We start from the raw sequence: 27118 nt of genomic DNA, 5'->3' as shown, positions 1-27118 counted from the left end.
TCCTGCTAGCTGCTTGCATCCACTGATGATGTGTTGGATGGTCTCAGGTGCATCTTTGCACAGTCTGCATCTAGAATCGTCTCTAGTGTGATAGATTTTTGTTTGGAGTTGCCTTGTTGGGAGCACTTGCTCCTGGGCTGCCATAATTAGTGCCTCTGTATTGGCCGCTAGGTTTCCTTTGTTCAGCCACACATATGTCTGGTGAAGATTGCCAACCTTAGATATTTGTTGGTAGTAAGCACCATAAAGAGGTTTCGTGTGCCAGTCAATTTCCTCATCATCAGGGCGTAGGTCCGTTGTAAGAGCAGCCGATTGAAATTCAGCTAGCAACTTTTCTGAAGTGGCCATGGAGGCTGCATATGCTTTGATGCTTTGCTCCTCCTTTTTCACTGTCTGCTGTACACTTTTGAGTCCCCTACCGCCATCTTTCCTATCAAGATACAATCTAGTAGTATCAGATTTTGGGTCGAGTGCTCCATGCATGGTCAGCAGTTTACGAGTTGCTATATCTGTTTCTTTGATGGCTTTCTCTGTCCAATTTATTATGCCTGCTGGATATCTTATTACTGGCAGTGCGTAGGTATTTATTGCCATGACTTGGTTCTTGGCATTGAGCTGGCTCCGTAAGACCTGCCGAAGGCGTTTCTTGTATTCGGTAATGGCTTTGTGACGTACCTCGGCTTTGTGGTTGATGTTGCTTTGCATAATCCCCAAGTACTTGTACCCTTCTTCTATATCTTTGATAGTACCATTTGGCATTCTTAGGCCATCTGTGAGCATAGAATGGCCTTTCTTAAGAATTAGCTTTCCACATTTCTCAATACCGAAGGTCATTCGAAGGTCCTTGCTGTATACCTGAGTGAGGTGTATTAGTGAATCAATTTCCCTTTCTTTGTTAGCGTACAGCTTGATGTCATCCATGTAGAAGAGGTGGTTTATCTTGGTGCCACTCTTAAACTGGTACTTATATCGAGTCTCCTCCAGCATATTGCTTAGAGGGTTTAGGCATATGCAGAAGAGCAGCGGTGATAAGGAGTCACACCTATATGTATATATATATATATATATATATATATATATATGAATATATATATACAGTATATGTATATATATACATATATATATGTATATATACATATATTTATATATATATTTATATATATATTTATATATATAATATATATACATTGAATTTTGTTTCATCATTGTTGTTGTTAGATTGTCTGATCAAGCTTGCATTGCTGTAAACATGGTAATAATTTGCAGATTAGGTGAGATTTTATTGAACTTCAATCAAACTGATCAAACTTTTAACCATTAATAAAGAATAAAAAACATCTTATCTTCCAAAATCAGCTTGGAAGAATTGCAAAATTTTAAATGCACGCGTACAAATACAAACAACTATATACAAACAATACAAACAAATACAAATACAAACAACACCCAAAACGTGCTTAAACTAGTTGTTTAATAAAATAAATACTCTCGTCAAAACTGTGTGAAAAGAAACCGTGGCAAACATAAGCATACTAGAAACTTTTCCAAGTGTTCATTGTGTCAGTAGTACAAGTTTACTTTAGTTTATAATGAGTCCAGGTCTGCTGCACTTAGATGCCGCTTTACTGTAGATAGAAACATGGGTCACTTCTCTGGTGGATTGTAGCCAGGAAAGAGGTAAAGTTTCTTTTTTGGTGTTGGCCAAGTTATTATTGTAGGTGTCTGCATCGGTACTTCAGGCCTTTGGCAATTCAACTTTATTTTTTTGTATATCTAAAAGGTAAAATTCAAAGTGACAGTACAACATGCCAGATTCATAAAATATATGTTTTAAATATCTAAATCAAGAAAATAGCATTGACACACAAGATAGACTTTACTTGCTAGCAGAAGCGTTTATCACCTTCACGTGTTTCTGATTTTTGAGTCAGAGTGCCATAATTTTTTTATAAGCATCTTTATATACAGATGAAGTACAATTACAAAGATTCCTTCTCAAAAATTGTGAAGCAGTGGACTGGCTCAAATGAAATGGTTTTGAAGATACACGGTGGAAGCTGTTTTATTATTCGCCATAAATTTAATTTAGATTTATTTCTTAAATAATTGTCTATGTAGTTTGGTTAAGTATATGGCTTTATCTGGCCTATCCATGGTTAAAAATCAGGTTTTTTGATGATTTAAAAAGTTCATTAACAACAACAGAACGTAGTGCAAGCAAGACTGGCTGGCCACATTGGCATCAGCCGGACAAACATCCTGCACAGCTGAGTTGATAACTGTTCAGGATGACTGGAGCAATTGAATGTCACAGAAGGAGATGCAGTTGTTCAACTTATGTTCGCAGATAAAAATTTGACCAAATAGATAAAACAGCTACAGGACTAGGACGGTGCCTAAACAAAAAGAACAGCCAAGAGTTGGTGAGGATAATAGTAGTCCTCTGTTTGTGGCTTTGAAAGCAATGGGCAAATGCAACGAAGTTGTTTCCTTCAGAAAAAGCTTGATTCAGGAAGCATCAGATGATCGCATCTGTGGAGTCGTTAAAGTTTTGCATGAAGTGCTCAACATGCCCCAACCAGGCAAGACACTAATGAACTAAGTGGATAATTAAAGTTGGAGCAACTGTTAAAAACTAGAAAGCTGAGGTCTCAGAGACAAGAGCCCTTTGGGCCTACCAGAGATCAATATCAATTGTTACAAAAAATGAGATATGATCTTACTCAAAAGATGGATCAGTCGAATAGGCTCAAACTGGGTGAGCAGATGTCGAACAGGTACCAACATGACCCCGAGCAAACGAAACGAAGCCTACTGCAAAAAAAATTGTACAAGGCGAGCAACTTTTCAGAAAATACAGATTAGCCACTCCTGCAACATTTCTTTTGCTATTTTTTTTAATATACTTACGGTACAATTATATTATCAGATAATAACCATTTGATTTTTTGAAGCCTCATGAGAGTTGGGGTCACTGACGAAGCATTTGCATTCCAGCAGAATTGAATCACCAGACTCGTCAAAATCTCGATTTCCTTTTTAACAAGCACAATATTTGTGATTGTTGTTTTCAGTTCTGGTTATTAAAAGCTTGTTTTACATATATATCACTTGATTTAATTTGCTATTGATAAAGCATAGAGCTCAGTAGCTAGTGACTTCAAATGTTTATTGACTGTTCATATGCATATTATAGTCGAAATTGATCACAATCAAGTACAGTGCACTCTAAAAATACAATGTTGATCCGTTTCAAAGTTGGCGTCGTATGGTGAAAAATCTGTATGAAAGGGTATAGAGACCATTGTAATGATACAATGGAAAAAATTATTCACTGGCAAAAATTGTCATAATTTTATAAACATGTGTGCATATTAAAAATTAGTAACAAAATAGCATGTTAACTTTAGTAACTATAACTACCTACAATAACTGTATTATATTTAGTGTATTTTTATGGCTATATGATCTGCAATAAACTGCAACATTTTAATGTGTGTACCAAATGCAGTACGTATGGTAAGCAGTTCTTACCTTCAAGACATACGTATAACATAAACTTGAAATCACTTCAAATAAGTTTAGCTTACTATACAAACACTTTAAACTAAGCTTTAGTATGTATTTTTAAATATTTTACTGAATTTCAACTTTTTGTCATGAAAATTTTATTCTTTATCAGTTTCTGTCTTCACTTTCACACTTAGCTTGTCTGGTTAAAACCTCTTTCGACCTAATTCAACAAAAAAGGTCAAGCGATACAATCATCGAAAGTGGCCTCTTGCACACTTGACCATTTAATCGCCATCGATATTTCATTTACTATACAGGGCGTACATACCTTTGGAGTAGTTTGACTTGAGCTGGTACATGTAGAAAGTAGAGCAGAGAGGAGGCAAAAATGTATCAATGCTAATTATGTTACTTTACACTTAGAAATAAATTTTATACATGATTATATGGATATTTTTAGCAGGCTAACAAAAGTTGGCTAAACCTGTCCAATTTTTTTAACTGGTTTTAAAAGAAAAAGTTTACCACTTATGAGTCCTAAAAAGCAGAAATTTTTAGAAAGACACAGCTTTTCTGCTGGTGCAGAGAGTGCTATAAGAAACAAGCTAACTTGGTGCAATGTAGAAGATAGCCAACTTGATCACTTATTGATGATGATGTTTGGTGGTGCACAGTAAATGCTGGTGCAATGCAGAAAATTGCTGGCTAGCTAAAACTTGTAAAAGGATCCAGAGAAGGTTGTACAGTAGTTTGTCTTGCATGAACTGTTCACAAAATTCGATGTAGCCATACATACAGAAGCTTTTACGTATTTATACTCTAAAGGGCAGGGCTCAAGCAAGTTCTAGAAGGTAATGTGGATGCGTCAACTATCTTGAATACCTTTATTATATATGAGTTACATAACTACAATGATTTGTGATTACGTAGACGAAAACAGGCCCGCTTGCAAAGTCATGATTAAACAAAAAATGAAACATAAAAACAAAATGAAATAATCAAAACATGAAACAAAATATAACATAAAATAAAATGTATAAAACATGAAAAACGCGCAACACAAAGAAGCAAAATTAATGATATACATTACACATACATTGTACAGTGTTGTTTTTATATACCAGTCTACATCAGTAATTTATTTGCTTAAAAAATTTTGGCGATGTAGGTTTTTCTGTGTCTTTTACTTCCTCACCACCACTAAATGGTTGCCCCTCTTAAATGCTGATTTTGTGCATGGCCCCCAACTCTTTCAAGTCGTCAGTCATAAGCTCTTCCTTGCGCTTGCTTCCACGGATTTCTGTCTTAAATAATAACTGCAACTGTTGATTGGTAGCAACTACTTTCCTTGACAGTAGGCCTATTAACAATACGAGCCCTTTTTTCCATTTATTTTTGACCTCTAATTTTGTTGTCATGGAAATCATTTTTCCTTTGTCTTGCAACGTTTGTATCCGTGTCAGATTTTATAGCAAATGAATTAATTATTGATACTTGTAGTTACATACGAATGCATAATAGAATTTGATAGTAAAAGGGAGTATAATGCTAAAAAATGAATATTTGCTCTTGCTTGTGTACTTTTAACCAAATTTCCTATATGGAATGCTGATCTAAGAGATGTCGGTTATCGTGTCTCTTCCAACCATTGTGAATTGTTTTCGGCAAACCACATTTCGGCTTTTTTGTTATTTCGACGTACGCAATAAGCAAACCAACTGCAAAACTTGAACTCAGACAAAAATTTTCTTTAATTCGTATGATGAAATAAAATCTGTATGATGAGTTGAAAATCTCACCATGTTCAACTTGGAAAGGTGAAAAAATTGTATATCAAGGTAATCGTATCCTGAGGGTGCACTGTGAGTTAAAACTATTTCAAGTGTTTAAAACTCATACTTATGCTAGAAATAATCAAGTACCTGATCTTTAAATAGCGTTTCCACATCACGATGACAACTGTGTTTGTAAAATGTCTCTACAATTGCCCTTATAAAAGGTGATCCATAATTTTCATATCTGGGAGCACTGAAATCTGCAAAATATTTTGTGAACTAATCATCTCAAATTTAACTTATTGGTATCAATAAATTATTTTTGTTTCAAGGTGAGGGTCATAAGTATTTAAAGGCATGTAGCAAGTATTAGGATATCAATTAGTACACTTTTCTTTTTTCAGAACAAACAATTTAAAAGATTTAGCCAATGAAGGAGTCATAGTTTGTACTTCCATATTTCTCACAAAATATGATAAATGAGGAGCAAATGGATAATTTTATATTTAATAGTATTACTAATGTGCAGGCATATGCAGATGCAAGACTGCTTTTTTAAAACGTTTTGCTAAAATATTTCTTAGATCATTGGTTTTTTCAATTGCAGAAAAGCAAAGACTTACCATCAGGGCTGGGCATTAAAATGAAGAAATCATCTCGTAGACCGTATTTCCACTCATCAGAAAGTGCATCAACAGCAGCCGAGTGTGACGGCAAATCGACAGATAATTGTTCTGAAGGTTCATCATGACTTGTAAGTGAATCGGTATTACCTGTAGCCAATACACTGTGACTTCATTTGATAATACTTAAATATAAAAATACATAAGATAGTCAGTTATTGACTACGCCACCATTTAGTTTGACAAGAGGTTTATAAGGTTTGGTGCCAAAGCACATTTTGTGACTAAGAAAGTACTGTTTTTAGTTTTATTCGTTAATGTTTATTGTTTATTGTTGCTATGTTAAAAGTTTAAGACCACCTCTTTTAGTGTTTTTGATGCTTCAATGTTACTAGTGCTACTACACAAATTATATAGGCCTACTTTCTAAAAAAATGCCGGCTAATTTTGGAAATCTGTGCTTCTCAGATTTTCCAAATATTGTCCCATTTTTTCAGAATTGAAAACTTTAAAAAACGTTTTTAAAAAACTTGTAAGTAGCATGAATTATATTTATTTTATTAGCTAAATGTGATGGTTTGTTAGTGCTTGATTTTAATAAGAAAATGTTGAGAGATTTTATTAATATTCAAATACAAACTATAAAAAGCTCTGAAAGTACTGAAATAAAGTTGGAGACTATAAATATTAACATTACCTCCAGCACAAGTTTGAAATATCACAAGTTTGGGTTTTCCTTTCATCTGAGGAAACTTTTTAGCTGATAGTAGATTCAACAGCTCTGCTCGCTCTATGGTGTTACCATCACCTCCTTGCAAGTGTGTTTGGTTTCCGTGTGTCATAACAACGAGTACAAACATGCCATATTTCTCATGTTCAACTTTGCTTGTTTCTTTCTCTGTAACCTCTATCATCTTCTGCAACAAGTGTTTTTTCTCTTAGAAGCTCCTCTCCATTTTACAAAAAACCAGTTGTGTTTTTGCTAGTTGTATTTACCCTTTAGAATGTTTCTTTGCGGTCAAGGGTTCTTGTTTTGTATTTACAGAAAGTAACATTTCATGTAAGATGTTTGTTAGATAGAAGATAAGTGTGACAAGCGATTATTTATATTGTAAGCATAATAAAACAGGTAAAGATTATGAGCCAAAACTATGAATCAAACCTTTGAAGTAGTGTTTTCCCGGAGATTCACATCAAACTTGAGCTCTTCGAAGAGACGACAGATGTTTTCAGTATCTATTTCGGAACCTGGCCTATTTTTGACACCTTTGACTTTCAAGATGTTTATTACTAAACATCGCCCTCGTATGGGGGAGGTCATTTGGTAGACCTGCAACATAATTATTTTAACCATTTTAAACAAGTGTCATTAGCAACTATGTTGCCTAAATAAAATATTGCTTATTTCAAGTGTGTGAAAACCATGCTTAATAATGTGATAACATGCTATGATAATGGGTTTTTACCTCAATTAAAAATAGGAAATAGTAAAAATGTATCCTATTTTTACTATTTCAGAAGGGCATGATGAATTATTGGCACTTTCCTTTTGTATGGAAAAAAATATGTTGAAAAAAGCTTACTTGTTATGTAGGTCTATGCTAAGCAGTCTGTAATTATAGGGGACTGAATGATAGTGTAATCATATGTCACTACGGGACTGTGTTAAAGTGTAACTATCTGTCGCTTTAGGGCATCATGATAGGATAGTCATCCATCACTATGAAGCAGCATGGCAGTGTGATCTTATGTTCTTGTGAGACTGCCCCGCAGTGTGACTATGCGTGACTATAGGACTGCATAGCGGTATTATTGCCCATCACTGTGAGAGTGCATGAAAGTTTTATCGTAATTCATTATGACGTTGCATGATGGTGTGGTCATATTGTAATGAAAAGGAGTACAGCAGTTGTTGTATTGAGAGATACTTAAACCTTTTTAGAAAGGAAACTGCCAGCTTCATTTACTCTCCACAAGACAGTCAAGCAATAAACACCCTGAGTTTCAGCCACCAACTATATATATATATATATATATATATATATATATATATATATATACTAAATCTGATAAATAAATCTATAAATCTGATACTATTAGATTGTATCTTGATAGGAAAGATGGCGGTAGGGGACTCAAAAGTGTACAGCAGACAGTGAAAGAGGAGGAGCGAAGCATCAAAGCATATGCAGCCTCCATGGCCATCTCAGATAATTTGCTAGCTGAATTTCAATCGGCTGCTCTCACAACGGACCTATGCCCTGATGATGAGGAAATTGACTGGCATACGAAGCCTCTTCATGGTGCTTACCACCAACAAATATCTAAGGTTGGCGATCTTCACCAGACATATATGTGGCTGAACAAAGGAAACCTAACGGCCAATACAGAGTCGCTAATCATGGCAGCCCAGGAGCAAGTGCTCCCAACAAGGCAACTCCAAACGAAAATCTATCACACTAGAGACGATCCTAGATGCAGACTGTGCAAAGATGCACCTGAGACCATCCAACACATCATCAGTGGATGCAGACAGCTAGCAGGGAACGCATACACTGAGCGGCATAATCATGTCGCAGGTATTGTGTATAGAAGTCTATGTGATGAGTATGGCCTAAATAAACCACAACACTGGTGGGAAGCTCCTGGTAAGGTCAATGAAAATGACCGCGCTAAGATCCTCTGGGACTTCTACATCCGAACTGACAAGCATGTCCTAGCAAACCAACCAGATATAGTGGTGGTAGACAAGGAGAACAAGAGGGCTACTATAATAGATATAGCAGTACCCAATGACTACAATATAGCCAGCAAAGAAAAAGAAAAGGTAGAGAAATATCTCCCTCTTGGAGAAGAAATTGAAAAATGCTGGAATGTAAGAACAACCGTAATCCCAGTAGTGATTGGGGCACTGGGCGCAATAACACCGGCGCATAAAATGTGGCTTGCCCAAATACCAACAACAATCAACTCAGGTGAGTTGCAGAAAAGTGCGCTATTGGGAACAGCTAAGATCTTGAGACGAGTGCTCAAACTCCCAGGTCTCTGGTAGGAGACCCGAGTTAGAGCAGAATTTACCACCCATACGGGGTATCCGGGGTGAGGAAACAATTTTTTTTTTTTTTTTTATATATACATATATGTATATGTAGATACATACATATATATATACATATATATATATATATATGTATAAATATCTATATATATATATGTATACATATATATATATATATATATATATATATATATATATATATATATATATATATATATATATATATATATATATATATATATATATATATGTATGTATGGAGCCAACCATCCGGAGTGGCTGACCAAAGGACGAACTGTACTTCTGATAAAAGATCCAAAGCAGGGGCCAAATCCCAAGAACTATCGACCAATAACGTGCTTGCCTATCACCTGGAAACTGCTCTCAGAAATAGTTGCAGACAAACTGAAAGAGCACATGAGTCACTATATGACCAGTGCTCAAAAAGGAATTGGGCGCAACACCCGAGGAGCTAAACATCAGTTACTGGTAGATCGGACGGTCTGTCAAGATAGCAGGAGAAGGCATACCAATCTTGCCGTGGCTTGGAGTGACTACAAAAAGGCCTATGACTCAATTCCCCAAAGTTGGATACTTGAGTGCCTCAGTATGTACAATGTTCACCCTGCTCTTGTGGCATTCATCAAAATGTCAATGACCAAATGGAAAACGGAACTGGAGGCTAATGGCAAAAAGCTGGTGAGTGTAAAAATTAGGCGAGGCATCTATCAAGGTGACTCTTTATCACTGCTGCCCTTCTGCATATGCCTAAACTCTCTAAGCAATATGCTGGAGAAGACTCAATATGGGTACCAGTTTAAGAGTGGCACCAAGATAAACCACCTCTTCTACATGGATGACATCAAGCTGTACGCTAACCAAGAAAGGGACATTGATTCGCTAATACACCTCACTCAGGTATACAGCAAGGACATCGGAATGACCTTCGGTATTGAGAAATGTGGAAGGCTAATTTTTAAGAAAGACCATTCTGTGCCCACAGATGGCCTAAGAATGGCAAATGGTACCTTCAAAGATATAGAAGAAGGGTACAAGTACTTGGGGATTATGCAAAGCAAAATCAACCACGAAGCCGAGGTACGTCACAAAGCCATTACTGAATACAAGAAACGCCTGCGGCAGGTCTTACGAAGCCAACTCAATGCCAAGAACCAAATCATGGCAATAAATACCTATGCACTGCCAGTAATAAGGTATCCAGCAGGCCCAATAAAGTGGACTGAGGAAGCCATCAAAGAAACAGATATAGCAACTCGTAAACTGCTGACCATGCATGGAGCACTCGACCCAAAATCTGATACTACTAGATTGTATCTTGATAGGAAAGATGGCGGTAGGGTACTCAAAAGTGTACAGCAGACAGTGAAGGAGGAAAAACAAAGCATCAAAACTTATGCAGCCTCCATGGCCACTTCAGATAAGTTGCTAGCTGAATTTCAATCAGCTGCTCAGACAATGGAGCTTCGCAGTGATGATGAGGAAATTGACTGGCACATAAAACCTCGTCATGGTGCCTACCACCGACAAGTATCTAAAGTTGGCAATCTTCACCAGACATATATGTGGCTGAACAAAGGAAACCTAGCGGCCAATACAGAGTCGCTAATCATAGCAGCTCAGGAGCAAGTGCTCCCAACAAGGCAGTTCCAAACAAAAATCTATCACACTAGAGACGATCCTAGATGCAGACTGTGCAAAGATGCACCTGAGACTATCTAACACATCATCAGTGAATTCAAACAGCTAATTGGAAGCGCATACACTGAGCGGCGTAATCATGTCGCAGGTGTTGTGTATAGAAGTCTATGTGATGAGTATGGCCTTAATAAACCACAACACTGGTGGGAACCTCCTGGTAAGGTCAATGAAAATGACCGCGCTAAGATTCTCTGGGACTTCTACATCCGGACTGACAAGCATGTCCTAGCAAACCAACTAGATATAGTGTCACTGGTGGTGGACAAGGAGAACAAGAGAGCTACTATAATAGATATAGGATAACCCAATGACTACAATATAGCCAGCAAAGAAAAAGAAAAAGTAAAGAAATATCTCCCTCTTGGAGAGGAGATTGAAAAATGCTGGAATATAAGAACAACGGTAATCCCAGTAATCTGGGGCACTGGACGCAATAACACCGGCGCATAAAGTGTGGCTTTCCCAAATACCGACAGCAATCAACTCGGGCACAGCTAAGATCTTGAGGCGAGTGCTCAAACTGCCAGGTCTCTGGTAGGAGACCCGAGTTAGAGCAGAAATTATCACCCATACGGGTTAACCGGGGTGAGGAAACAATTATATATATATATAGATATATATATATTTATATATATATATATATATATATATTCATAAAGATATATATACCAGTGAAAAATGGGGTACTGGTTCAAAGCCTATGAAATGGAGAAATGGACATGGACTGACAACAAGGACCTCATGAAGTGCTATTTTATGAGTGAACCTCCAAAGTGGAGCTTTATGGGAAGGATGCGTTAACTGTGACTCAGTGAACTAAAAATCTCTGAACAGTGTAAGGGTTAAGGTAGACATGTTTGGCTACTGACTATCAACATGGCCAGCAGAGATTTTAACTAGATTTAGTTGATCCTTACCTATTTTAAGGCAAGCAGGCACAGTTGCATTTCTGGCATCTTAGCTAAAACATAGCTTAGCTTAAATGACCGAAATGTGATAAAGCACAGGAATGTCTAGCTTCTTTTTGTAGTTCGTTTTCAACAGTATGTGCATAATCGGCTTTGTATAAGAAATGTTAATTCTCTTTTTCCACAGTTGCAGCTCCAGTACGCTATAACCCATTTTAGCTCTACCTTTTCATCTTGTCATTTGTTGTCGGGTTTGTGCTATCAGTCTCTAGCAACTGTTCTCAGTGGTCCATCATTTCTGTTCTGAACCTTTTATTAATGTTATTATTATGCATGATATATATGATATATTATATATATATATAATATATATATATATATATATATATATTAATATATATTAGTAATGAATTTTAGCTAATGGCATATATAAGTGTGTGTAGCGCACTGAAAGCTAGAGACAAGAATGCCTCCATTCCAACATATTGCGTCCTTAGTTGTTGAGTAGGATGTAACCTAATATGATCTCATCAGCTGGGGGAGTAGCAGGTCTCACTCATTCTAAGCAAAAAACAGTAACTCGGCTTTTCACAAATTCCAATCTCTCCATCATCTTATTGGTCTATTGATAATAGGGGTTGGTGTCCAACAGACTCATCTTCTTCAGCTGAAAGAGCTTGGAAGCCAGATGGATCTAAAAAGTGTCCTTTGATCAGTGGGGATCTGCTCGAATTGTCCCAGGTAGCAGCACAGTATGTTATGACTTCCAGGATGGTGAGCGTGTCTTGCCATATGGTAAAACGATCAAATGGCTATAACATCCACTTGCTACTACTCAAAGTAGCAAAAAGGTGTCAACTAAGTCTATGACTTCTTTTCACTGAAGTCAACTGGCAGACAGCTTTTGATTTCTGCCAGTTGACTTCTTTTCACTGAAGTCAACTGGCAGACAGCCTTTGCCTTCTGCTAGCTGTTGTTGTTCTACCATGCTTAGCAACTAAGCACGTATAATGACTTTTCACTAGCCTCTTGACAGTTGCCATCAAGTCAGCCAAGTACCACAAGTGATGAAAACAGCTTACTGTCTTTCTTACCCCTAAGGGAGTCAGTGTGTCTTTGTCATGTGACTAACTCTCTGACGGCTGGTATGCCCATTGCACACCAGCTCGGTTGACTCTAAGGATTATTTAGGCTTCTAAGACGCCGTGCAATGTAATTTTAAAGAGAATTCTACATGTTGTGCGGAGTCCTGAGCTCTTGGCTGCCCATCTTTAGCTGCTCTGTAAGCATAACGGTATTGCTGCTAACTACTTCATATATAGCAGCCACTGGTTTCTGGCTGGCTGCTTGCAGCTTTCTTCTTTTTGTAACACAATTTGTTGCTCAGGCAATGTCAAGGGACACAAAACGGTTTAGGCTGGCAATCTATCAATACTTTATCTGTGATATGTAAAGAGTAAGGTGGATTCAAACGGACAATTGTTTGGCATAGAATCTTAATGACTCATGACAGGCCCTTTGTGTACTGTCTTGGTGTTGCTACTTCATTCTGGCTTTCCCAGATTAATTTGAGCCTAACAGTAGTATTCTATGTATTTTTTAATGTCAGCAGTATTTGCCCAACCTGTTGCAAACATATCAGAGGGTGCAATGAGCTTATGCCGCATTGTTAAATTTATTTATAAAAATATAATGTGGTTTCAAATCTTGAATGATGACAAAAATTGAAAGCTCTACCAGGTTGTTTCATAAGACATTAAAACTTTGTAGGTTAATTCTAAGCAATAGATATCGCCTTTTAGAGAAGTTTCTTTTGTTCATAGGGCTACTGATCTAGGAATCTAAAAAGAGTAAGAGGTAAGGCATTGTAGATTTTTTGTTTCAACGTTGAAAAAGCAACTTATGCAACTCAAATGCCCAGTATGCTGCATAGATCTAAGCCTGATGATCTCAATAGCGATATTTCATTGATGACAATAGTCCCGCGACCAAACGAACGGAGTTAATGTATGAGAGTTTTTATGATAAATGCATACACACACAGCTTAGGAAAATTATTCATCAACAACGTCGCAAACCTTTGTAGCGAAATCTCATCAACAAATGTAACCATTTTTTTGTAGAGTCGGTAATGTATAATAACAATACAAAACACATATAAGCCTATTTGAATATGTTACCAAGTCTTTGAAAATTGAAGACATATTCCTAATCCTATTCCTAACACTAATGATAGTGTTATACAAAAATAGACAGATTAATTTGTCTGAAAATCTTTAATAAAACTGGCCAAGCCTTACTTTTATCAAAAATAAGACCGGCAAACAAAACGCCGAGTGACAGAGAATAGAACCATTATGTTGTGCGCATTTCACGAAAAAAGAACGTGAACATTTCACCAGTCTATAACATTGTCGAATTGTCGAAGGTGCCTGTAATTAACGTAGAAGTACAGAAATCGTTTCTTTTTGCCGATTTCAAAGTAACTGACATTTTGGAAACTTTTGAGTGCATGTACTTTGGTATTCTAACTGATGTCCAAAGCAGTGAAAGTAAAGCAAATGACGATGATAATTTTTTTCTAACGATTCTTATGAGATTATTACAATATTTAATTACAAGTTTGGATGATTATTGAAATTTTTAGTCACACTAACAACATCCATTATGGGCAATATGTTACTGTTATTATTTTTTCTAAATAGTTTTGTTAAATAGATTTTCTAAAAATCCATATAAATATCACAACTTATTGATATTGTTAGCTATGACGTTTTGAAGTGTAAACAAAATTGTGCATTGGTTTTCTATTATTACTGTATTACTATAATAATAATATTGGTTATTCTAATAATATCAGTGCATTTTACTTCCAATATTGCATTTCTCCTATTGCAGGGGGAGAGATATAAACATATAATATTTTCCTTTCATTCTTGCTGTTTGTCATGACCAAACACATTTTTAAATAGATTTTCTAAAAATCTATATAAATATTACAACTTCTTGATATTGTTAGCTATGATTTTTTAAAAAGTAAACAAAATTGTGCATTGGTTTTCTATTATTACTATATTAATAATGTTGGTTATTCTAATAATATCAGTGCATTTTACTTCTAATATTGGCTAATATTGCATTTCTCAACCATCAGTACCCTTTCTTTTTTCCAATATCACTTTGGTCAGGCTGTATGACAGGGAAATTTCTAGTAATATTGTTGCTGATGTAGCTCATCACAATGGCTTCTTTGGTTCTAACTATTTTTAATCGGAGAGGCACCTAAATTACTTCAAAAAAGAGCAATCGAATTCTATCAACCGGCATTCCATGACATCACTTTATTTTGATTAAACTTCCATTGTTTTGGGCATCTATTAGAGACCTGTTTTGCTTAGCAGAATAGTGGTGTACGTACATCATGTGTTTAGTAGAAACTGGCTGGCACAGGGATGACCCTCCAGCTTTATCGAAGTCAATAACTTGTAGGAAAGAACTGGCTCAGGACCAGCCTCTGAATTTATCCTGACCGAACCTTTTTATCATGCTCTTGTTAGCTAAGCGGTGGAGCTGACCTAGTCTTTACTTGCTTGCGACTCTCTGCATTGGTTTGTTTCAAACAGGGTAAATTTCAGTCCTTCAAAAGCAGGGTCTGTACTTATTTTTGCTTTGAATCAGCTAGTTCAGCCGGCTGCTTTTAATGAAAGCATCAAAGGCTTGAAAGTTAATAAAAGGAAATATAATACAAACCAGAAGTGAAGCCCTGATAACCAAAGATCTGTGAGAAAATAATATCGTATTGGCAAAATATAATTATTGATAGTAGAAATGTTTTAAAATGAATGAAAATAATTGCTCCAACAAGGAATGGTTTTGAAGTTGAACTGCTACAATAATGAAACTTTAGCTGACATTGTAACAGCGTTAAGCAGAAAACACTTTAGAAAAACACATGCTTTGTTAAGAGAAATTAAAAAATTTGGGTCAATGGCTTTTTTGAGACATCATTTTATATTGTTTATATTAACAATTACCAAAAAATACAACATTTTTTAATGTTTTATAGACATATAGAACTTTACAGTTTGATGTAGACATTGTTTGGAACAACCCCTTAAAAACATATTATTTTGTTAATATACATTTCCTTTACCACTATTAATTAAATACTCATTCTAACTGTTTAAAATCACTTTGTAGGCAATCTAAATATACTTCTCTTGTGATTATATCAGGTTTATAGGCGTTTTGTAAACATATTATGCTCATTCATCAATTGTTAAGTTTGATAGATTCTGAGATTTTGAATATTCACATTGAAGTATTAATGGTATTTGGGTCACATAAGCGCTTGTGGAGAAATGCCAAAATGGAACCAAAGGGTAATTGTTTGATATATTTATAGCATAAGGATAATCAGAGCCCAATGAACCAGTGTAAGAGACGAGCATAGCTACTCTAAAGTTTTTACGCAAGCAACACACTATATTTATGTTCTCTGTTACTCTGCCTGTTGGCCCCACTCTGATGTCAAACATTTGGCTGGACTTGTACTATTGAGGTGTGTTTATTGTTTTCTGCTTGGCTTGCTGGCTTAGGTATAGTATGTATGGTGACATATTGCGGTAGGCGCTCAGCTGCACTCATCACAATATGTCAATATACCATACTAAAAAATGCATGGCAGTAGAACAAGATGTTACAAAAGTTAGATGTTCATATCCTCACTTCAGTGGGATCAAAGGTCACGATAAAACTGAATGACAGTGTGATAGCATATGCCATCAAAAGACTGTGTTGCGTTGTGATATTTTATACAGCTTCCATTTATAGGTTTTGTACATTACAAATTATTAGTGTTCACAAATAATATGTAGCCTTGTATCGAGCTTATGCTTGACCCCTACGAGTTATGTTTGAGAGTTATGTGACTGCAGTCATTTTCTTACTTAACTCTACTTAACCACTTTCTGGATCTTATTACTTGTCCATTATCTATAAAAGTTGCCTTGATGAGCTAGTAGCTCTTTGCTAATATTTTCTTTTACTGATTTTCATAACATTGTTGACTAGTCTTGAGAAAGTTCAAGTTACTCTGAAATCCAATTTTTTCCATAGAAAAGCAAGATCTAAAGGCACACAATCCTTTTATAGCATTATAATTTTCAAAACACCAAGTGATAAAAAGACTGCTTTTATACACAGATACGAGGTAGCCCGGAAACTTGAACAATATTGAATTAACAGTTACTGTGATATATACAAGGATATTTTTCCTAATTCTTTGGTGATGTGGCATTCGATAAAGTTAATCTAGCTTAATACTAACCTTTTCACTGTCGTACATGTTTATGATTGATTTTCTTGTGCAGGGTTTTAGTTGCAGCTCCATTTTGGCAAGTTCAAGTTTGGTGCTATCTAAATAGTCCACTGAATCTGACAGTCCACTCTCATTGTCAGACTCTAAAAATCAAAAATTAAAAAATAGCTTAACTTTTATTGAGATGAAGCTTTTATTTAAAGCAGAGGTTGAATCAAGTCAGATGAAATTTCTAATACTAGATGCACATGAATTTGTTAGAAGGTCAGCTAGTGTTAGGTAGATCTTTAGTTGACTTTGTTCTGATGGTGACGCTGCTGAATGGGTCGCTGAGATTTTTTGATGCTTGCAAATTGTTTAACTATATAAGCTATTTGCGTGAGTTAATAGTCATGTGTTGCTCAAGGAGAGCTTGTAAGAGTTTTTGGGCATGCGCCACTGGATGGGAAAATTGACCATGTCGTTTCCACATTGCGGTAGTCTCTGCTGATTTTAAACGGGAGTCAATCTATAGTCATTTACAGTTGTAAATATCTTAACATCAATATATATAATAACGACCTTTCTAAAATATGTATCAATAGTTACTATAAAGTAATAAAATGTAATAAACTTTATTAAAAATTAATAATATGTAATCACACACATCACTAAGTAATAATATGCAGTAATATATATTACAAAAAGATAACGAACAATAGAAATATCATAAGATAATATTTGGTAATTATATCGTTAAATTGAAATACATAGTAATAAATGTTGGAGAGTAATAATATCAACAAGTTTTACAAAGCACTGATAGGCAAAAATAGTTGTAATAAAACATTATTTGGGGATAAAAACATTGTAAAGTAACACTAAATATATCCTAACTTTAAAGCGGTTATAAAATAATAAGCGTCATTCCGATCTAGTATAATATTATTAATATTATGAATTATTATTATTAGAGACTGCTATGGTAATGGTAGACACTTGTCAACAAAGTAAATAGCATTATTTTGGTTTTTATAGCAATTTAAACAGTTTGTTGAAATGTTTTTCCCAACAAGGAATCAACTAAAGTATGTATTTTTAGCTTTGTCATTACAAGACATGAATCTTGACAACCCCAGCAAGAGCTCCTGGTGGTAAAAAGCTTCCATAAAAATTTATCAAGGACATTGTGCTAACAACCTTTTTATAAAGGTAGGCATTTTATTCAATAATTTTAACGCATACATTGCAATAATTTCCTTAAAAACCACAACCAAAGGCTGAGATTATTATTTGAAATCAGTAAGCAAAAAGAAGCAAAAGAATAGCACAGCTATAAAAGTACTTGGTACAACAAAAAATCACAATTTTCTATATAGGTTTTAAAGAAATGTAGACAGCAAGTTTTGTGACAGAGGTTAAAAGGTCTCATCAACCTATTAATAGGTTTTTACAGGTACTACAATCTGAATTGTGTAGTGAAAGCAAATCGGCTGGAAGAGTGGACGGTCAACTCGGCTCAGGTCAGCCCTAATTTGGAATCATTCGAGAAGTGACCTCGAAAGTAGGCAAAGCCCAAGCCACTGGTAGACTATATAACAAACAAGGGACGACAAAATAGCTCCTTTGCAATTTCTGGTCAAATCATTTTTGTATGGTATTCAAGTAGAGCAAAAACCATTATTCTGATCTAGAAACATACTGTGTTTTTTGTCTAGGTTTAGATGCCGAGCCAATAAAGGTGGCCTGGCAATTCGTTTACATTATTTGTCGCAATAGGATAAGTTGATCTTTAGCTCTGTGTCAAAATTGTAAACGGAACAAACTCACTGAATGAGTTTAAGCAGAAACAACCTAAGTAGCAGAGCGACACAAAAGACATCTGTCTTCTGACAGACTCTCACTCAAAAAAGAACTATGGCTACAAGACAATTAGGCAAGCGAATAGTGCCGACCCAGCCACAGACCAATTGGTTGAGGACATGGAATGAGTGACGTTAATGCTAGACTCAGCACATCAGTTTAAGGCTCCTCAGCTTGCCGGCACTATGAATATTAAATACTTCATTACTAGGTTTCCAATGATGTTTAACACTAACTGCTGGAGGGCAATCGATGGTTTACTATTTTTGATGAAAGCCCTAAAAAGCTATTAAAAAGATTGTAAAAAGGCTTGAATCGTTGATGTTGTTTTTGATGCATAACAGGCCCGGTTCGATCTGGCTACCCAACAGGCCCAAAGCCAACTTAATTATCTGAGATATAGTGAGAAGACAACAGACCCAGAACCTGCCATGAGGGTTAAAAATCTGGTTTGTTTTGCTTATGGAAACCTGTTTGATCTGGTCAGAACAACACAACAATACAGGAATAAGGCCTTCTGTAATTAATTTGGCATACCCTTAAAGAATCCCATCTTTTGGATGTGCCAATACCCACGTCGATGGAATCTGTAGAAGCTGGCAACAACTACTTCCAAATACAGGTAAAAGAGTGCCAGCCTACTAGCGACCCCTTCAGAATGGTGGAAGAAAGACTGCCCAGTAAGGTGAGAACAGCAATGTGCAAAGTTTTGGACCAGCTTTCCCAGCTAATCCAACAACTTTTTCAGAAGGTTCCAAGAGCAAGCCCATTTCAAATAAAGGAAGCACCTGTTTGTTGAAAATGCAGTGAAAAGGCACATCTGCAAAGATCGTGTAGACATCTGAAGGTCAACTCCAAAAAATGGCGCAGGACAACAGAAATAGCACTGGTTACTGGGTGTACCAAGGCCTCCATTCATTAAAAAAAGAAGGTCGTTAGAAACCAAAGACAAATCCTGAGTTGGCATCTATCTATGAAGAATAGGTCAAAAGAGTTTGGTATGCTGAATGCACTCGTGGACACGCAGAACTACTACCGACGTTTTGCGTAAAACCGGCATCAACACAACCTATAAAACTGATCTGACTAGCATCTCTGCACCAACATGCCAGCAAGAGGGGAACAGTAAAAAACGGAATAGACAGACAATCAAATCTTCTCTGTCCAACTCTAACTCTATAAAAGAGCTCAAACCAGCTCAAACTAAATGAAATAGTCAAAAGCCTGCATTGAAAGCAGCAAGACTGGCTCACCTGCCATCTATAAAGAAAAGCCTACAAGATCACTTAGTCGACCCTAAATCCACTGAGCCTTAGCTTAAGGATTTTGTTTTGCGGCAAGGCAGGGAAACACTCAACATTTTGGGAGATGCTGAAAAAATCCGGACTATTGCGCAGATCCTGAACCAAATTCATTCTACCAGTTACTTTGTTCCTGGAAAGTTGGAAGCTCATCCAATTTTTGTTGGACACAGTTTGTGCTACAAATTTTTTAAGCAAACAAGTGTTTGATCTGCTACCGAAAATAACTGGGCAGTACCAGCTTAAAAAAGCAGCATCTACGAGTAGGTTTGTAAAAAAAGTTGAAAAATTTTGATTAAAGGACTTTTGCGACACATCATTTTTCTATTGGCTAGATCAGCAATTACCGAAAAATAAACACTTTCTAATTTTTTATGAACATATGATAAATCAAGGCTTTGTTCTACAAACAAACTCAGTGATCAAACTTCCGATTTTTCTGTATAGGTGCAAAAACTTAAATGATCGTTGCAGTCACTGACTTTGGTGAGTACGCTATTTTTAGATGCCACTTTTGGTGGCTCAACAATTCTCCTTAGAACTTGAGCAATCCGCTGTTAACCCACAAGGTCAACCATTAGTCAACACGAAAGGTTAACCAGCCGTCAAGATTCTACTAAGGTGTTTAAACCTTACTAGTTGGTCAACCAGTGAGGTTCAACCAACCAAGCTTGGTCGAACCTCACTGGTTGACCAACCAATGAGGTTCAACCACTGCTAAAGGTAGTGGTTGATACATATATTCTCACGCTACAGACGGTGTGATATACATATTTTACGGACATTATATAAATGTACACATCCCAATCCTATATATAACTTTGACCTAATATATGCAAAATGTATACACAACGCAGCAATATATACATGTACATATACAGTAAAACTGTCAGTAGTGTGTGAGAGGTTTTACAGCGTTCTCAGTACCTGCCGTTACGCAGATTTTTCTCCGACAGCAGTGTGAGTAGACAAGTGGACAAGGTGAGTAGACTTAGGTATTTTGAAACAATTTGACATTGCTTGAAAATATCATTTTTTGCGTTATTTTTCAAACTTTTTATAATAGATAATTGAATTCATATAGCAAAAACAATCTAGATGACTGGGTAACTCTGAAAAACTTATAATCTTATTATTCAGCTGAAGCAACAACAACAAAAACTCGTAATTTCCATTTTCTTAATAAATATTTTCCTGGTTTCATCTGTTTTAAAGTTTTTTTATAAGCAACCAGGAGCATTGCCCTATGTTGGTAAAACTAGTTATCAGACCAAATTTTAGTTTTTTCGCTCGCCGCCCCAGAGTTTTCAATCAACTGAGCTAATTTTCACAACAGACATGTATTACAAGACAAAGAATGTTCATATTTATTTTGAATGGTCAAAGTAAAACTTAATCCTCAATAATCCCATTAAACTAGTTATGCAAGCAAAATGTTGAGTAATCAGGCCAGGTATTCGGCTGGAATAACTAGTTAGCAACACTTACAGAGCTATGAGTGCAGTTATGCAATGCATGAAGCTATGGTTCCTGCAGGTAAAACTATTCAAGATGTTTTCAAAAGTTTTTATTATCCAAAAATAACAAAAATATCCACATAGTCACAGTATATAAAATTTAAGCCAATACCACACTGCCACATCACATTTTGTGAGTCTGCAAATATGACCCATGCAAGTACCATGAGCCGTTGATGTGCGCTAAAAGACAAGCTGCAGCATGGAAGAAAAACACAATGTTTGAATGAGCCATGCAGTGAGAGTGAGTGTCGGAGAGATAGAGAGCGCTCTGCCATCAACAATCAGCGCCAGAGAGTTCAAATTTATATCATGTTTTTTGAATATTCTCTATATCGAGCGAACAATTTTTATTCATTATTTAGTTGACAAGACGTCCACTAACCTGGTGGCACAATCAAAATATCAGTAAGAGCCCTGCTCTACAATATTTTATTACAACAGCATTACTCAAGTCTGCACACTGTCCTAGGCATCAACTTTTGCAATCTGTGCGGTCATTATTTTGTAGCAGTTTAACATGTAACAACAAAAAATTTAACAATACTCGATTGGCGCTTACAACGTAGATGCACATCGATTAGCCCACAATAAATTTTTGTAACACAATTCAATCCAACCTAAGACAAACCAGCTGTTGCAATAATACTACATGCCAATGGAGACTTTGATGACATTAAACAGCTTTTTATTATTTTTAATGCATATAGTATTTGCAATATGGACATGCAGATTGTATATTCTTATTTTAGGGTTATTGCACCTACTATTTGAGTGATAGTGCAGGCAGACATCATGGTAAATTTATTAAACTAATTGTGTTATGCCATGTCAAAATTTTAAATATCATCACATGTGGGAAGCATGCATTAGCAAACCAAGTAGTTATGTTATGTACTTGGTTAATATCATCAGTTGTTATTAATTTTTATGATACTACCTTTTACATTATTCACAAAATATATTACCAATCTTGTAATTTAATAAAGTAGGTTACTTTCTTATGAATATGTACATTTGGCTAGTGAGTACAACCACCACAATTATTATTTCAATTTTCATTAAAATTATAACCAGTGTGACTCAATTTCAAGCGCAAATTTATAGCAATAACGCACAAGCAGTGTCTAAGTTACCCAGAGACTAGTTTTGCCTGCAGAAACCCATTTCATCTACTATTATTATGCAAATAGTTTTCTATTTTTCAGATAATAAGAAATTTTGCAAATCTTTTAACTAGTTTTACCAGCAGAAACCATGGCTGCATGCATTGCATAACTGCATTCATAAGTCTGTAACTCTTGCTAGCTAGTTATTCAAGCAAAATACCTGGCCTACTTACTCAACATTTTGCTTGCATAACTAGTTTAATGGGATTATTGAGGATTAGGTTTTACATTGATCACTCAGAATAAATATGAACATTCTTTGTCTTGTAATACATGTCTGTTGTGAAAATTAGCTCAATTGATTAAAAACTCTGGAGCAGCGAGTGAAAAAACTAAAATTTGATCTGGTAACTAGTTTTACCAACATAGGGCAACATATGCTAATCACCTGCAGCAGGTGATTAGCCAAAATAATAAGCAGGAGGGTGAGTTTTTGCTGAAGGTGCTTGACAAGGTTGCCTTTATAGAGTTCTGAGACTTCATTATTTGTAAAATCTACCCAGCATTGGCGCGGCACCATGACATGAATTTGCAATGAACCCACGGCAAGTATTATCTGGTGTTTGAAATATAAAAGGCCTCTGATTATATAAAAGAGGCAAGACTATCGATAGCAATCAGAACACAGAAAGCCTAACAATGTGCAGTTCACTGTATGCACAAGCGTTGGCACTATTTTTATATATTCTTACTTAAATATATCTATACGTTTTTTCAACAGGTGGTTGGTTTTTTGCGGAACTGCAAAGGGTTCATGCCAAATTCTTTGCAAAACTGCGGATTTCAGTTTGAATTAGAACTTGTACAATATGACACTTGTTTGAATAACTTACCTTCAGCAGAGTGGCCTTCGTTGCTCATTTTACTTGTTGTTCTTTGACTTCTCCCTGTTTAAGTAGATGAGGTTTCTTATGTAAAGTATATACAATGATACACAAGGTAAATCAGAGCAAACCATTACCTCAAATAAAAAACTAAAAATAATTTTTTTTGGAAAAATTATAAAAAGTTACAATTGAAGAAAAAACTATAAAAGTGTTATATTGAAAAAATTTCAATTTAAATGAAATTGCTGAACGTAATTATTTCAATGAGAAAAAATGTAAATGAGATTTCTATATGGGCACACTTAGCAAGAATAATGACATATCTCACTGGAGGGAGTGCTCATCTGACCTATTTTAATAACCTAGGTTCCTGTCATGTTGTGACTCGACAGTGTTGTAAATTTGCTATTTACAACACAATATGACGCAATTGTACTGAAATGAAAAGTACAAGTTTTTCATTTCAGTACAATTGCGTCTGAGGAGTGCTTCACACGAAACAAATTTGTAACGCAAATACTAAAAGTTTACTTTTTTCGCAATAATTTTTCAAATAATATATATATATATATATTATATATATATATAATTATATATATATATATATATCTATATTTATATATTTATATATATATAAATATATATATATATATAGATATATATATATCTATATTTATATATATATATATACATATATATATACGTATATATTTACATACATGTACATATTTATATATATATATTTACATACATGTTTATATGTATATACCTAAATATGTATGTATGTAAATATATATATATATATATATATATATATATATCTATAATTACTCTAATTAATTATATTATATATAATTAATCTATATTACAGATATATATTTTGTGTGTATATATGCATGTATTTGCATGTATAGTATCTATATATATTATATTCATGGTACATAATATTATACTTAATATTATTACAGATTATGCATACACACATATACATATAATGAAACTATATATACAAACATCTTCATGTGTATATTTATACATATATTTACATATACAAACACACATAAGCATATAGGCATATATAAACCGATCTGCCTATGTATATATATATCATAAACAGGGATGTATATGTATACATAGATGTTTAAGTGTATATATATACATAAATATAACTGTAGCTAAGTTAATTGTTAATCGGGTCCATTGCAGCATCCCTCTAGTATTTCCAAAAAAGAAAAGTTTCAGGTAGTGATTGTCTCATGGCAATAAATCAAAATGGCAACAGACCACCATCAATAACTTGGCTAAATGCATTAGCTTAGTTCCTTGACCGTTTGTTAGCTATAACGCAGTGTGTTTCTAGTTTTTATATTCTGAACTAGAAACATACATGTTGTTTGGTGAAGTTCAAGCTTGGGTTAAGTATAGTAATCGTGAAAAAATCCTTTACATGCCTCCGAATATATAGTTCTAACTTCAAAATAGAATTATAAACCTTTGAATCTGAATGATTTTGTTAAAGAAGCATTTTTAGCATCTAAAAAAGATCTTACTGCTTCTTGACCTGGCGCCAAGGTGTCTTCTGGGTGTGCTAGATCCACTGTCTTGGCCTAAAACAAATATTACTGTTATGGCTGGTGTGAAAAATCTTGTTATACATGTATCTCTAAATGAAGTATTAAACATAATGGTGACCAGTGCAAATTGTAGGAATCAGCCAATCTAAACTATGTTACAATTGTTAATACCATATAGTGATTATATGTAATAATAAATATCATATAACAATAATATGTAGATATAAGTATCAAAAGTGTTTACCTGCTATACTAAACACCAGAAAGTAATAATACGTATTAATGAATGTCACAAAGAAAATTATGTCATAGTACTTATAACAAAACACTAATAAGCAATAAAATATAACTTTAAGTAATAATATGTAATAACGAATATAAAAAAGTGGTAATAAGTATTAGAAATATCATATTAAATACTGTGTAATATTAGATACCAGAAACAAAAATACGTAATAAGTGTTAGAGAATAATAACAAGTTGAAATAGATATGACTAAGTACTAAAAAGACTACGAAATAATAAATTTTAATAACTAATATGATGAATTAAAAAGTGTTATAATTAGTATCAAAAAGCAGCGATACAAATTAATAAGTTTTATATAGTAATAATATGTAAAAAAAACAAATATACTCACTAATGGTAAAATATTACTATATATTAAAGTTTTTCAAAAAATATATTGTAAAGTAGTAATATGTAGCAATAAAATTCATATGTATAAATTGCAACAATGAATAATATTATAAAAAATTGATGCCCAATAATAAGCATTGTTAAATAGTTCCATTATGGTTATAGACACCTAATAATTATCCCACGACCAAACACGAGCGGATCGATTGTTTGGGAGATTTATGATAAATGCCTATGTGCACACAACTCGCGAAAAATTTTCATCTACGGTTGTCGCAAACCCTTGTTCCAAAATCTCATCAGCAAATTTAACCATTTTTCAATGGAGTTGTTTGAGTATAATAACGATACAAAACACATATAAACCAATTTAAATATGTTACCAAGTTTTTATTACTTGTAAAAAATTTCCTAAACCTTACCCATATGATCGGATTATACATAAATAGACAGATTAATTCGGCCTGAAACCATTATTAAATCTTGGCAAGCCTGATTTTTATCAAAATTAAGACCGGTAAACAAAATGCCGAGCAAAAGAGAGCAGAACCATTAAGTCGTGTGCATTTCACACAAAAAATCGTGCACATTTCACCAGTCTATAGAATTGTCGAATTGACGAAGGTTAATGTAATTAACGTAAGAGTACTGAAAAGTTATTGTTGTTTTTTTGCCAATTTCAAAGTAACTGACATTTTGGACACTTAGGCGTACTTTGGTATTCCAACTGATGTCCAAAGCAGTGAAAGTAAAGGAAATGGTGATGGTATTTTTTCTAACAATTCCTATGAGATTATTACAATATTTAATTATAAGAATAATTATTCGATTTTATAAGATTTAATTATAAGAATATTTATTCGATTTTGTAAGAATTAATTATAAGAATAAGCATTCGATTTTACAAGCTCAAAGTATATAGTGGCCGATGTTGTGCAATATGTTACTGTTATTATTATTTTTCGTAAATAGTTTTGTTTAATTAATTTTCTAAAAATCTATATATCACAACTTCTTGATACTGTTAGCTATGACATTTTTAAATGTAAACCAAATTGTGCATTGGTTTTCTATTATTACTGTATTACTATAGTATTAATATTGGTTATTCTAATAATATCAGTGCATTTTACTTCTAATATTGGCCAATATTGCATTTCTCCTATTGCTGGGGTAGACATATAAACATAATATAATATTTTCCTTTCATTATTGCTGTTTGTTGTATGTAATAACACCCACACCCAGTACATTACAGCTACCATTGCAGTTATCCTATTGCACTGCAGTGCCATTTGTCTGCTAATATTGCATTTCTCAACCATCAGTACCC

General features: G+C 34.6%; 1 protein-coding gene across 1 annotated transcript; it reads right to left on the bottom strand.

Annotated features, from left to right (window-relative positions):
- Window positions 1-1644: 1644 nt before the first annotated feature.
- Window positions 1645-19311, bottom strand: LOC137398403 (caspase-3-like). Its single transcript, XM_068084512.1, has 8 exons — window positions 19296-19311; window positions 16926-17059; window positions 12247-12408; window positions 7074-7241; window positions 6609-6828; window positions 5912-6061; window positions 5436-5548; window positions 1645-1773 (listed from the first exon to the last, which is right to left on the bottom strand). The coding sequence occupies exons 1-8, from the start codon at window positions 19309-19311 to the stop codon at window positions 1645-1647; spliced, it is 1092 nt and encodes a 363-aa protein (XP_067940613.1).
- Between the last annotated feature and the right edge of the window lie 7807 nt (window positions 19312-27118).

This window comes from Watersipora subatra, chromosome 6, assembly GCF_963576615.1.
Source record: "Watersipora subatra chromosome 6, tzWatSuba1.1, whole genome shotgun sequence".
Lineage (NCBI taxonomy): Eukaryota > Metazoa > Bryozoa > Gymnolaemata > Cheilostomatida > Watersiporidae > Watersipora > Watersipora subatra.
Note: the sequence above shows the minus strand (reverse complement) of the source record. Positions and strands in the feature narration are given on the sequence as shown.

What these genes read in the sequence shown, in the direction of transcription:
- LOC137398403 (XM_068084512.1), bottom strand. An exon ending in GGGAAAACACTACTTCAAAG is followed by an intron (nt 6,829 to 7,073) that starts GTTTGATTCATA and finishes CACTTGTTGCAG; the next exon opens with AAGATGATAGAGGTTACAGA. An exon ending in TTTAATGCCCAGCCCTGATG is followed by an intron (nt 5,549 to 5,911) that starts GTAAGTCTTTGC and finishes AATATTTTGCAG; the next exon opens with ATTTCAGTGCTCCCAGATAT.